The sequence below is a fragment of the Falco punctatus genome (assembly GCF_963210335.1).
Source record: "Falco punctatus genome assembly, chromosome: 3".
NCBI lineage: Eukaryota > Metazoa > Chordata > Aves > Falconiformes > Falconidae > Falco > Falco punctatus.
In genome coordinates, this window is record NC_137582.1 from 57,318,874 (window position 1) to 57,333,939 (window position 15,066).

The 15,066-nt window shown below is 40.7% G+C and overlaps 1 protein-coding gene across 1 annotated transcript in view; it reads right to left on the minus strand.

The window, feature by feature from the left end:
* The window catches only part of COLEC12 (collectin subfamily member 12), a 102,032-nt gene that overhangs the window by 7,744 nt on the left and 79,222 nt on the right, over nt 1–15,066 (minus strand). The window contains exons 3-6 of the mRNA XM_080378831.1: nt 13,085–13,207; nt 6,204–6,302; nt 2,374–3,420; nt 317–805 (exon numbers count right to left, since the gene is read on the minus strand). Of these exons, the coding sequence (XP_080234957.1) occupies nt 317–805; nt 2,374–3,420; nt 6,204–6,302; nt 13,085–13,207 (1,758 nt within the window). The remainder of the gene's footprint in view (nt 1–316; nt 806–2,373; nt 3,421–6,203; nt 6,303–13,084; nt 13,208–15,066) is intronic.

Consider the following 15,066-nt stretch of genomic DNA (forward strand, 5'->3'; position numbering starts at 1 on the left):
TTACATACAGTTCAGGAATTTACTTATTAGGATCCTGACTCTGTGATATCAAGGCTAAACTGGGTAGTCAAGGGGATTACTTATTATACTAATGCTGCCTTTACTTTAGCTGTAAACATTAACTTAAATCAGCTTCAGGCATCAGGAGGAAGACCAACAGGCATGGCTTCACTTAACAGGGCTCTTTGTGATAAATCACAGAGATTTAGTCTAAGGTAGCAGAGGTTTATCTGAACCAGTAACTAAGTGGTGAGCACCCTCCACTACATACATTTGTATCTCGGTAAATGATGCATGCGGTGTGTTGATAGCTTACCATTAGCCTCCGGCACCGACGTAGGTTCACTTTGTAGTGCCATCGGCATCCCCGGCCCTGGAGGCCCTGGCGGGCCAGGTGGGCCCTTTGGGCCAGGCAGCCCAGGGACTCCGGGTAGCCCAGGTAGTCCTCGAGGTCCTGGTACCCCTGGCTCTCCCACAGTTCCTTGCAGGCCTTGAAATCCTGGTGGGCCTTGTAGCCCAGGTGGACCATCTTTGCCTTGTGGACCTGGTGGCCCTGGGTCTCCACTTGGTCCAGGCAGACCCGTCTTGCCAGGAGAACCTCTCTGACCTTTGGAGCCAGGCGATCCTCTTGAACCTTTCCCTCCTTTTTCTCCTGGTGGCCCAGCTGGCCCAGGTGGGCCCTTCTCACCTGCAGGTCCTGGTGGTCCGGGCTCCCCTTTCTCTCCTTTTTGTCCTTTTAGGCCAGCAGGGCCAAGAGGGCCTTGAGGGCCTCTGTCACCTTTAGGTCCCCTTGGACCAGGAGGGCCTGAAACAAGGCAAGCATGCAAAGTGGGAATATGGACAGAACACAAAACAAAAAGCCCACGTGGGGTCCTGTTTAATATATCTCAGACCAGCAACACTGGATATTCAGCACTGTGAAAACCGGGCTAACAGCTACTTTGAGCAGTGTGTGTAAAAGTACGTTTTCTTCTCAGGTGTTATACACCATTGCTCTTTCCTCAGTCTTCATGAAATACAGGATACAGAAGAAAATAATCCAATGCACCTTGTCTTGTGAACTGGACAGTGATACCGTGTCCCAGGTGACCAGCCAAGGCGCCAGTCCCTGCAAGACACACTCCATACTGTTGATGCACCGATCCTGCATGTTGATGCTCCCATTCCCTTACGCTGCTATGCTCCCTTTTCCTTCTAGCCACATCCCTCTGCTCTTAGACTACTGGACTCTCTCCTGCAATGACCCTGTTTGCTGCTCTGTCAATAATGGATTGTCAAAAAGGAGACAAAATGATGGCTAGCGAGCAATAGGCCGACTGTGAAAAAGAACAGAAGTACTAGTTGCTAACTGGCTGGCCATAACAAGAAAGAGAACAATACCCATGATAGGAAATGGCAATATTTTGACAGCAATAAACAACAAAATAATTCTGGTTTTTGATCACAGATGAGCAAATGCTTTGCCAATACCACGCACCCCCACCCCTTCTACCAATCTACATCATTTAAACTCCTCCAGAGATAAATACCTAAACTGGTGTCATTTAGGCCTGGTTGAAATGAGAAAGGTCAATGTAACTGACATGTAATCTTGCCTCTAATTCAGCCTTAGTTTATTTGGAGCAATGGATTTATATTTGTGATTAGAGTTTTAGACCTAACTGGTTCACATCAGGTTGGAAATATGAGTGTTCTCATTTGGGATAATACTTGGCTGGGACAAACTTCCTAAACTTGATGCTATTTGTTTCTGGAGAAAATAAAGTATCCCAGGATTAAAAATTAAGCAAAGTGGGATGTTTTCTGGCAGACTAACAACTGGCTTAAAGTGAAATAGCAACTTGTTTTTCAGTAAGGGTGGACCTTTCTGGGAATAGTCCAACGTATATTTTTTAGCCATTTCCTCTTTAGCAGGGATTGGTTTCTTGAGGTTCCACACCTTCACCAGCTTATTTTAGAAACTAAATCAAAAGCAGATCTAGTCAGTCAGTCAGAATAAAATTTTGCTAAGTCAGAACCTTCTTTCATAATATCCCAATTCTAGCTATGTAAAGAAGGCATAGGATAATTAGTAAGGAAAATTCCAGCTACGTTTACATTTCCAAAGTTTAGGATTAGATAGCGGGAAACCCCAGGACTCTGTACCAGCATGCACTAAGCTCCATAGAACTAAAGAAGTAACGCAAGCAGGAATTTGGCATTTAATATATGTATTAAATTACATATATTAATTAAATATATTACATTAATTCTATTCTATTATATCATATTATATTATATTATATATTAATCATATTATATTATATCATATTATATATATGTATATTTTTTAAAAAATAGACTATTATAGGCATCATTATGGAAGCTGCATACCTTGTAGGATAGTGAAGTTCTTGATGAGCTGGCCATGTTTGGAATCTACCAGCTTCATTTCTTCCATGATTACCGACAAATTAGCAACTTCAACGTCTAACCTTGACCTCATCAAATCCTGTTGCATCTTGAGAGATGCAGAATCTAAGCGAACATTGGCTAGTGTGCTGTTCATAAAAATAAGCTCATCTGAATGTTTACTTAAGGTGTCTGTACAAGTTGTCCTGACCTCATTGAGATTGCTAGTCAGTGTCCGTAGATGATGAGCAGTGTAGCTGATGTTGCTAATGATATTGACTATATCAGTTTCGAAGACCTGGAACCTCTCTTCTAGCTGGTTGAATTTGGCAGAAGTTCTGTTTTCATATTCTTTATGCTGTTCCTGGAGATCCTTCAGATTTTGTTCGTTGGCTTGGGCAATTGTGGTGATGTTTTCCACTTGTCCACTGAAGGAGCTGAGCTGGTTGTTCATGTCTTCAAGTGTATCATTGTTAGCTTTTGCCAATGCTGAGTTGTTGGCGGCCAAAGTCTGTAAATTTTGTACTTTCTCCTTAAGCCAGTCAGTGTCCTTCCGGGCTTGAAGGACAACCTGCTGCAGATTTTGAAAGTCATTCTTGATTCTTAGAATAGCCAAGCTTGTATCTTCCATTGACTTCTGCAGGACACTGATAAGATTTCTTTGCTGTATTTGTGTCAGGTTTAAGTTGTTCAGGTTCATGATGACCACATTATGAGAGTGCACTTGGTTTTGCAAGTTTGTTTGGATATTAGTCGTGTCTTGTTGAAGATTGTTGATATAGCCAGTATATGCTTGAAGAGTCTTATTGACACTGATGATCATGAAAGAGTTACTATCTAAGGCACTTCTCATTTGGCTCTGTCTATCATCTAATACATTTTCAGACTCTTGCAGCTTCTCCAGTGTATCTTTATTTCTGGTAGTTTTCTCTGCAATGTCATGAAGCTGCTGACGAAGAGCTAGAATGTCAGATCTGAAGCTGGAGAGTTCAGTGTTAGTATTCATGGCTTTTTGTCCAGCTTGGTCATCTGTTGTACAGAAAAAAATTGAAAGTATTTAGGATGAGTTTTTTAAAACACAGTATAAAAAAGCACAGTGTATTTTAAGTACAGTCAGACTGTCAAAATGTTTTATCAATATACTTCTATGCTATCTGTTCCAGAAAAAAGAAACTACTAAGCAAATTCTGCTACTAGACTGAGAAAAAAAAATCAAAGAGAAATCAATTATAACCTTGTGTCCTGCTGAGAACAACAAAATGGTGATTCTGTCATCATATACAGAAAAAACTATCATTAGAAATGGATGAATATACACAGTCAAGTAGTGCTATACTCTGAATAAAAACTGGATGGTAAACAGAATCCAAAATATTAAAGAGATATCAGTAAATGTAAGTTTTGAAGTTACAACTGGATTTTGCTGAAAGCTCAGAAGTAAATTTTAGCTGTTCATACTTTCTTGCTGCTTTCCTAGTAGGTGGGATATCTTCATTATGATTTAGTACATATAGTTCCAGTTTTTTAAAGTTTAGTTTTGAAAAAGTTCTAATACCTATTTTCAATCAATCTGGGTTAGAGACACAAGCTTTGCCAGCAGGCTACTCCAGATATGACAGGATATGATATATTTCTGGTTTTCTCTCCGCTATATTACAATTGCTTTTAATTACATTTATTTTGCTGTTATTGCTTCCTCATGTTCTGAGTTTGAGAAAAGCAAAACCTTTACTCTTTGAGGAGCTGTTGCAGCACAAACAAACTAGTAGGCTGCAACAAGGCTTTTACCATCTTCAGTCAGATTCTACTGTCTGTGCTGCACTTCCATCCTCCAGAAGTCAGACCACACCACTCCTCCTCCATCCAACACCCCCACGCTCCTCAAGGCTATTTAACCACTTAGCAGAACAAGCTACAGCTGCACATCATCCATGTCAATCAACCCTCTGCGGCAAGGCCACAGCTGCATACCATCAAGTGCCAATCAACCCACTGCCTTCATTCTTCTAACAATGAGCATCTCTGCTCTTGCATATACTGCCCCACAGAATACTTCTGGAAGCTTGTCTGTGTATGATTAAGCTTTTGAGGCTGCACAGTCATCAGTCAGGACATAGAAACCAAGGAAATAAGCAGTCAACACTCGCTTTCAGGGAAGACTCCCCTTCTTGATCTCAGTCACTTCCCTCTCCTACACATAGCCCATATATTTTTGTCCTCATCTAAGTGTAGCTAAATTTATGAATTATGCAGTCTGAAGTCCATCATTTCCGATGACTCCAAGAGAGAGCAGGATGCTTTTCATAAACTACAGTGAATACAGCTATGTATGGAGCTTTCTTCTGGTGTGTCTGAATGAGTCATGATGGCAAACATCAAATGGTGGCTTGCGAGACTTCAGTCTGAAATGTTTATGGACTCTTTCAGGGATGGACATCTTCCCAAGCACAGTTCCTCTCACCGCCACTTATCTCACTCCAGTATCTTCTCAGTTCTGACTCGTATGTTTACCTCTTGGTTATAGCTCAAACTCTTCTTACCCAGCTCTGACAACTGCCAGTCCACATACAGCTAATCTCTGAAAGTCTGTCTTTCATTCCTCACAGATTGTTTTCTTTCTGGTCCTACAGCAGTTCTCTTACCTTTACGCTTCCCACACATTGCCTCATAACTTTCTTAACCTCCTCCATGGCAAGTCCACTTAAATGGGAACTGATGGTCCTGAGCATCTCACTGGCCATCCATCCAGCAGCATGTAAAAATGTGTGGGTGTGAATGAATCAAAGGTGCTCCAAGTTGTGAAAATTTAATCAGCATAATATAATAACCCAAATACAACCCAAAAGGTTGCATGCACTTTAAGGTGTAACATTTACTTCTGTACATGTACCAGTAAAAGTACATGCTACTGAATTACCCTGTCTTTGAACTAAATGCAGTGCGCAATTACTTCAGAATCCAGCTATTTTTTGAGGGGAAAAAGTTGTAAAAAATTATGATCAAGCTGCAAGCAATTTTTCCTAGAATTACACATCTCAATGTATGTTTTATGAAGCCAAACCACTTATTTCAAGAAGCACATGCATGTATGTGTATATTAATATATATAAAAATACAAATTCTATAAACTATGTCTATGCATACATAAATTGGAAATAAAGGCTGTTTCCTTTGCAGACAAGGAAGAAAGGTAAAACTGTACACATAGTGAGTAGAATCCTTATCTATGATTTTTGTCCATCTTCCTGCAAATTGAAACCTGTGATAGCACTTGGGAGACCCGAACTCGTAACAACCTTGTGTCCTGTATTCCCTCAGATGATTAGGAAACATTTTATGGAAGGAATCAACTTGCCTCAGACATGAGTTTTGAACATCTGATTGTTTGTGAGCCCCTTCAGATGGCCTTCAGTTTTGAGTCTTAATTGCTAAAACAGCATCAAGATGACTGGGTGACAAGATACCATTTTATGTAGAACCTCTTGTGCTGTGCAACAGCTTCTGCTATGTTTTACATCTCTACCTCAGGGAAGACTACTCCTGAAGACAACCTTTAAGTGTCTGTTTTAGTATAAATGATTTCAGAGTGACTTCAGTGGGAACCATAAATATTGAAGTATGCTTAAAATGCTGACCTGAGTAGAGATGATCTTAACTATTTTTAAGAGCTTTCCCAAGTACTTGAAAAACTGGAATAGAAATGCTGTACCTTGTCACAGCCACAGATTTTTCAGACAAATTTCCTGCTACTATCTGCCAGTAGAACACTCTAAAGCCATAATACAAAGGGGCTTTGCTTGTGTGTAGATTACCTAATTTCTTCAGATCACTCTCCACCTCTGTAAGCTTTTCTGTGTATCTTCTGTGGGATGTTTCCAGACCACCTGTCACGTTGTCCATTTTTTCTACAACTAGGGGAAAGAGAACAGTATGTTATGGTAAGAAGAAAAGTGAAATTATGAAAAAAGTCTAGTAAACAAGAAAGCAAATAAAACCAGCACCATTACCATCAAAAAAAGAAACCACCTTAAAATTGCTTCATTTGCCACTGCACTCTGCTGTTGCTCTGTGGAATGTTGGAAGGATGAGCTCTTATCTGCTGGTGGGACCCAGCATTCTTCCAGTTCTTCAGTCTGCCAACAGTCGACAAACATTTCTTTGCTCACGAGGAATCTCTCACCTGAATAAGGAAACCCCTCTCTGTGGGTTTTCCTCATGAACCAAGTCCTTTTAACAGTATTTCCATGCTCCAAGCACAGTGCTGTGTGGCAAAGGCAGACTGATTGCTAAATGCTCAGAGGCATGAGAGAAGACTTCCCCTTATTTTGCTATGAGTCACTTACCCTTAAAAAGAACACTTCTTTTTCATGTGCCTTTTGATCATTAGCAATTGCCACCTGGACAGCAAACTTTGGGCTGAGATAGCAGTTTGAAGATATAATTACTAGATGTTTTGAGGATCGACTTTTAAACATCTTGATAATGGTTCAGATCACTCAAAACAGTCCTGAAACCATTCTGCCTCATTAACATTGAAAGAATGGTCATTTAGCAAGGTCAGATTTATGGCTGATGTGGTCTGTATGTTGTGATGTCTGGGTAGTTTTCTTGTCACTGAGACGATCTGATTGTTTGATGCAATACGGAGACAGAAAAAGCAGAGCAATAAATAAAGTACCTGAGGTGGTTTCCAGTGTCAAAAAATGAAATGTTTGCAAAGTTAGAGGCAGCCTCCAAGTTCCATACCAAACCTTGTCTAATAGGCTTTTGCATTCAAGCCACAACCAGGGGCAGAAAGTTCTTTTCATCACGAGATTGTTTAGCCCTTTTGCTACACTGGGAACAGAATGGATCTGAACAAACCATAAGACAGGCTACACAACTTGTTGTGCCAGATTCTGCTTTCAAACAGAAGAAACAAGGTGCTTCCCCTGTCTTGAGACTGCTACTCTTTCTGTCTGTGAGATAATCTGCAGCTAGGAAATAGCCTCATAGAAGTTGTTGCTATGTAAAGATTTGGGTTTTTACTAGAAGTGGAAATTCAGGGGATCTTTTGCTGCTCATGAGCAACTACAGGAATCCCAGACCTTTGAAGTGTAGTCCACCAAGTGCTCCTTTTTTATTAACTTTTGCCCTTGTTTTTCTGACTCTGGGTACCACAGCTGCACAGCAGGCCTCTATTGCTTCCTAAAAACCAACAGGAGAAAAAGCAGACCAAGATTATCTCTGGTGCAGCTGCACTGAGGTGAATGGAGTTACAACAGGGAAAAAGTCTCAAGGTTTTCAGAGAGACCAGACATCCTTTGGTGAATTACCTGTCTGCTCCTTTCTATACTGCTAACAAGCCAGCAAAACAGGGACTTTACTGTGTGTGCACAGATGGAGTCAGAGTATGGCTTTCTGTATTTCAGATGATGGCAAACTGCTTGCTCAACACCAGATCCAGGCTACAATAATAGCTTTGCTTTTTCAGGGTAACCATTGCCCAATACCTTCTGCTTTAGAAAGCATTTCTCCCCCCAGTATAGTACTAATTTTTCACTGGTTCTTCTGCTCATTAACATTACTTGTCAGAATGCTGTATGCCATTTTTCCTAAATGAATCCAGTTGACTCTGTTTGTCCTGCCCAATTGGCTTCCAGGCTGGAGCCCAGATCAGCAAAGGTCCTTCAGTTACTTTTGACACTCCACTGATGAATGTATACACCTACACATCACATGCAGTGAGTGTGGGGGCCATACCCGGCTTTTCCTTCTGGCTAGCTCTAGGTAGCTCCTTGTTCAGTCTGTGGTCTGATTTGTTTCTGGATGGTCACTGTGAAGGACTTGGCTCACTCTGGGCACTTAGAGAGGACCTTGTGAAAGCATCTGGATTTAAAAAGCAGGCCCACTTCAAGTGTTAGAGCTGGACATTTGCCTTGACTGGCAATGTCACATCACCTATGGGTCTTGTTAATTCAGATTTAGTGTAATATTCACCTGTTTTCTCCAGTTATACAAATACACTTGGAGTCGGCAAATGAATATATATTATCAATAATGAAAGGAAAATGTAGTTTCTTCCTTTTGCTGTTCAAATGAATGCCAGTTTGTACTTCAGATCTGAATTTTGTAAAACTGAGATTTTATACTGTCCTATAACAACAAGAATATTTTCATGGTTGAATGAAATCTAACACTGGAAACTTGGGCTAAAATATTCCCCTGAAAAGTCCAAAGCAAATGAAAACAGTAGAAATCCTATCAATACGTAGTAGCCTGTACTGGCAGTTAGATGAGATTGGGTGGAATTAAAGATACACAGTGTATGGTATTTTCATTGCCAAAAGTAAAAAAACAAAACCAAACACCACCCCACAATAAAAAGACCAAAGCTGGACAGTAGCTATGGACATTCTTTATGTGCAACACCCCAAAAACTTATTGAAGCAGGACTTTAATCAGAAGCCTTAATGGTATTATTGACAATTGGCCATGATATGTGGGGAAGACTGTGCCCGGACTGTGTCTGAAAGATCACTAATGAGCACTGTTAAAAGGTCTTTCAGTCCCCAGCAGCTTGTCTCCTACAGAGAGTAACAGTTTTTCATTTCAGTGCGTAACTGGAAGCCAAACACTTAGCTGGAAGATGCTGTTTTAGAGAAGCTGGAAAGAGAAGTCTGCTTTCAAATATAGAAGGTATATACTTTTGGCTATTTGACACTAAACTGACAACGACTTACCCAGATTAACTGATGTGAAGTGCAGAATTAGCTATATCAGGCAAGCTATTTCCTTTATTTTAATTCTGTTTCCCCTCAGAGGGCAAGTCAGTCCTGTTGTGTGTGAAGTGTAGAGGAGAGGAGAGAGAACCAGAGTCAAGTTCAAACCACCCAGATCCAGCAGCAGAAACAGTAAAGGTCTTTGCAAACGTGAATACAGGGTTAGCTTAAGGATTCCCAGCGATGCAGGTTAAATTGAACTTTGTCATCTCATAGACAAATCAATACATACATTAGCTTTATACAAGGGCAGGATCTCAGCCTCCACAGTCAAACAAACTGTGGGCCTGGGGGACTTGATGTCCTGCCCAAACTCCTTCCACAAGCTAGCTGTAGCTTATTTACTTTCTTGCTACTGCCCCGCAAGTGGAAAGGATGAACTCTAGGAAGAATAAGTAGAGAGCTGTGGCCAAAGTAGTTTTTGCTGCTCTTGAGGTCAAAATGGGTTATATAGATGGATGTCCTGTTACTGTGAACGCCTTTCCTTCCCTGGCAGTAGCTCCCACCACCATCTCTAGATGGAGCCTTCAGCGGTAGGTGAGCATGTGGAGCACTCTCAGCAGTCAACCTCTGGGGAGTGTCTCAGGCTTGAACAGCTGCTTCCAATCTTCTCCAGGAAAAGGCAAAGGTAAAACAGGCAGATTAGCTGTAATATCCCTTATGAAGGCCACTCTGCTGCTCTCAAAAATGCAAAGTCTGTCTTTGCCTTAAGCTTGCTTGTGGGATAGCTTCACCTTAATTCTCAGCTTGGTCAGATCTCTCTATATTGTCATCTCACTTTCTGACAAGGTCACTGTGGAAAATGTGGTAATGACAGTCCAAAAGAGGTCAAATTTTCAAGCAGTTGCTGACTGGAACAGTGAGGACTGTCTGCGTCTCAGCCACTATTTCAGAAGCAGGGACAAAATGTGCCATCTCACCAGGAGATGTTGGCCCTAGGCAATGTCAGGCAAACTCTGTCTGGGAGACAGATAAAAGAAGTAGACGAATGTCATGGTGGGCATTAGTGAAGAAACTTATAAACAAGGACTGACCAGATAATGAGAACTACCAGAAATTCAAGCTGAGAACATGCTTCCCTCACTGGAGTGAGTCACAGGAAAAGCATTCACCTTCAATAGGATAATTCAACACTGCTTGGTATAAGAAAAACTACAGCTTTGCATATTGCATTTAGTTTAAGAAAGTATGTGTAAAAAATTACAGATTGCTTTATAAATGTCTTTAACAATAATTTAATGTTTTCTCAAAGCAAACTAATAGTAAACCTGGCTTGTTATTCCTTCGTGACCTTGATGTTTAATTCATGTTTTGGTTTCAGGTTTCTTCAACCTACTATGCAATTTTTACCACCAGTTTGGAGGTTTGTTCTATGTTGACTTTGCCTCCCATTGAGTTATTTTTTTGCGTGCCATATTTAATCCACTGATTAGTAGTTTTAACATTTTAAATCACAAAGGATATCAAAATACCATGTAAGAAGTGAAAGTTTTAAAAGTAGTTTTGGGCTTTATAAACCTAAGTGTGGGAGGCAAATCTAATGGAAACTTAGCTAAGAGACTGAAAGAATCCCCAATGCCAGCAGAATGCCTTCTTTTAGTGTCATGCTGCAATCAAAAATACAAGCCAAACTCTGACGTAGAGAGAAGAGTTCAAGGGGTCTATAAAATATTGAGTTTTGTTCTTCCTTTAAGGTCCAGCTCCTTCCCAATGATAAAAAATACTGCGATAATTCCTTTGAATATGGACCGTCAGCTGGGGTTTTGTCTTACTCATGTTTTCCTTACAAATTAGAGCTTAGGCACCGTGGAGACAAAGCTTTTAAGCTGCAGGTACAAAGAGCAAAACTAATACCTGACATACGACTATTTGCTGCTTGGTGTTACAAAACGGATACCCTGGACTATACAGAACTTTACTCTAGTGTATGCCTCTTCCCCTTGGCATTCAAGTGGAGGAGTCACCAAGTCAGTGGGTGGTGGAGCCGTGGTCACCAAGATGTCTTAAGGTCTGTCAGCAAGATGTGCATTATCTACCTTCCCATAATCTTCTTCCCATTTTTTTTGTGGGAGAGGAAATTCTTTTGTCCTTGCCCTGGATAGATGTGGCTTCATATTGCTATGACAGAAAGACTAGATCCTGGTCAGGCACTGAAGACTACTCAGTACAAGAAGGAGATTTAGAAATGAGTGTAGCAAAAACGGGGCCTCAAGAGCAAAGCCTGGGGAAAAGACGGTGCTAGAGGCTCCCATGCAGAGAGAAGCTTGCAAACTGTGGATTGAAATGAGGAAGAGAAACCCTCTCTCCCAGAGAGATCTCTTGGACAGTTTCCTTATTACTATTGTTTCCTACACACACATAAACAAATACTTGCCAAAGCAAGACATAGAACAATGGTCCCCCCAACCTGATACACTGTTTCTGATGCCAAGTGGGGTCTGAGTCTTCTGGTGAGCCCCAGAAGTGACAGCCTTGTATAAAACTCTCTTGAGGAAAATTCCGCTAAATCCCAGGCATTTAGTGGCCAGGTTATAGCCTGGAAGGATCCCATCTTCATCTGCTGTAAGCAGATCTCTGCAGATTTATATCTGCAAAGGGCCTAAGTTTGTCCTCCCCTAGTCCACATAACCAAACGATCTTATCTTTATAGATCAAGAAAAAGTTTTTGAATCCTGGAAAGTGTTTTTTTCATCAAAATCTGCCTTGCAAAGACCAGTTACACATCCTTCAGGAGAATGTCCGACCAATTACATATGTATTGCATTTCTTTAAATTTGATTTTAATTTGCCACATTCCACCTGCTTTATCATGGAAAAGGAATACCTATATGTCTCTATCTGTCCTTCATATTCTTTCAATTCCCTGGCTAAATCTTCCATGTAAACCAAGCAGTTTTAATTTTCTTCCCACTCAAAACTGTAAGAAAACATCTTAAATAAGTATTTATCCCTTTCTATTTCTACAATTTCCTTTTCTTTCGCTGGCAAAGGACCAGAGGTGATGTCAGCTCTGCTACAAGTGCAGCTGTTGGCGCCACAGGATGCACTGCATGCTAATCACATGAGTATTTACCCAGCTTCTTGGAGAGGTTTTGATGCTACTCTCAAAGCCATACTTGAGCAGCTAGTTTAAAGCTAGCTTGGTTTTCTCCACAACATGCTGCGATGTCCTGTTATAATAGTCACAATGATGTTATTCACTTTCTTTTTCTTACCAGAAACTCACGTCTTATTTAACTTACTATAGCTGTGACTGCACAACAAGCAGGCATTTACCTTAAAACATTCATAAGAATGCCTAAGTGACCACAGTTAATTGGTGCTGAGGATGTATGGGGATTTTAGGCTGTGCTTTCCAATGTGCCCATGACTTGCACAAAAGAAATTTTCTCCATTACTGGGTTGCCCAACTACCAGAATCTTTGAAATTACTGTCAAAAGTGTCTAAGCAACTTTGTTCATCAAAATAATTCTAGATAATACGTTGGCACCCCCTGGTTCAATCTTTTTTCCAGGTAGTCCAAAGTAATATTGATCCTGCACTTTGTTCCTGCGACAAGTATTATATTAGTAAGACTATTCCTGGCTTCCTGGCTCTCCCATTAAGAAGGACATTCTGGAAAGGTGTGCAAGGTATAGCACACGTTACAGAGCTTTGAGTCTTCCAGTTAGTACTCCTTCATGGTAGAAGAATGATCAGTTTGTTCTAACTTCTTTCTTTTCTTTCAAATGTCTAATCTAGTTTCAAAACTTAATTGTTTGAAAGTGAAAACCAACGGTTGCAGTTTGTTGTTATGTGCGTACAAAAAGCCAGCATTGCCACGGTATTGATATTGGAAGTGAAATGTGATAAATTGCCTGTCTATCTAGTATAAGGAAATGCACTTGGATGCCTGGCTGAAAGTGAAAAGTTGGGCTTGACACATACATACCTTTGTATCCCAGAATGGCTACTGTGATTGTTAACAGGGCACATAAAATATATAATAAGATGATGGAAAACTTCAGTGCCCAGTTATTTTTACATTTGGTACATTGAGTCCCCTCCTGAATACCTGCAAAAGAAGATTTACAGATTTTTAAAACAATGGCAAAGAACACATTGCTGATTTTATCTCCCCATTTCCTCTCCTCCATTTTCTAAAGAACACATTATTTATGTAAGCAGATGATATATGGGTGCCTATCTGCCAATTCTACCAGGAGAGCCTCCACAGCCGTTAAAGCATCAGCTTAGTGATACAATCACTTTGGGATTTTAGTGTGTGGAAGAGAAGCAGATTCTGCTTCACTGGAAAACCTGTGGCTTTCCTGAGAGACAGGACTATTTTCTGATTATGCTAACAAGACTATGGTGAGCTTTGGAAGTCAAATGTTTATTAGCACCTCCTCTGTCAGGCATCACACTGCAGCAGCTCCTTCTTAGCAGCCAGTCTCCCTATAGGGGCAATAGAAGACAGCAAATGCTCTGGCAGGAGGAAATTACAGAAATAAAATAGCATTGTGAAAACCTGGTAGGAGTACTGGTCCTGCTTTGTAACCATTACCACAAATGATTACCATGTGAACACTTGCTTTCCATAATGAGAGAGACCTTTTTTCTTATTTGAGGCGGGGAGGGGTTGGAGAATACTATTTCCACAGAAAAGAAGGGGTGCTATACTGGTAAAGCCAGCGGTACATCTATACCAACAGAAAAATGCTGGTGAATTTTCCCTTGTGGACAAGTTTAAGAAGAAAGGTCCTCAAGCTGATGAGAGAAAACAGGCCTTTACTATTTTATATTTGAGCTTTCTGCAGAATGGTTTGGTATCTTTAAGTCTATTGGGGAAGCCAATATTCCTCTTCTCCCTACGTGCTCCTCAGGAACAGCTTGAAAGTGTTGGAAGCATTGATTAAATTACCAAGAAATTAATCAGAAACAGAAGCATGTAAAAAAATGAAAACTGGACCACTGCGCTGGGATGAATGGGAGGGATTTATCCCTCCTTCTGATATACGTTAAGCAGGCCAGGATTAATGTAGCTTTCTGTGTATGTCAGAAAACACATTTCTTTGATAATTTACACTATTTGTATACTATTAGGGGAGTCCCACAGGAAACCTTTAAGCTCTAATAAATTCTAGGTACCAGATTACTTAACTAATCAAAACTTGTTCCGTAGCTTTTTATGAGTAGCTTGTATTTCCCCTAAGGCCTAACCCACAGCTGATTTTACTTTTCCCAACTCACGACCTTCTTCAGAGTAGTTTTTTATTTTCTGTTTTTTCAGAGAAAAACACGGGCCACTTGTCCTGGGTTCACAGAGGATGGATGATGGACATACCAAGTTAAGTCGACTGTACTTCTCTCACAAATAACAGTATTTTCCAGTGACTTCCCTAAGCTCATGGTACTTGAAGCAGGGATTACCATATTGGAACAACTCAGGAAGAGGATTTATACGAAGTTTATTTGACAAGGCATTTTCCTCAATTCCCTCTGCACTTATAGTAGCTGTGGCTAAGGCAGAAACGCATCTCTCACAGGTCAGCCCACTTTCCACCCTTACGTCTTACATGTTTTTTCTAAACTTTTCAGCTATGACATCACCTTCTGTTGTCATGTGGTGAAAGAGATGTCATAGATTTGGGTTCTTTGGCATTTAAGCATAAGATTAGTTGGGAACATATGGTTATTTTTTCAGGAACATTAGGGGAAAATGAGACAAAGACTTGTAAGCATAAACCCAGGAACAGAAACTCCAAAGGGGAAAGGCTTCTCTCCTGCCTGAGTAGGTGGGAAGGAAGGGAGCTGGCACAGACAGGCAGTTGCATAGCCCACTTATTGATGGCCTGGATTTGGAAGGCCGAAAACTCCTGCACCACTAAAGAAAAGATGCAAGTGTCCATAATTCCATAGCCAAGTTTGCTT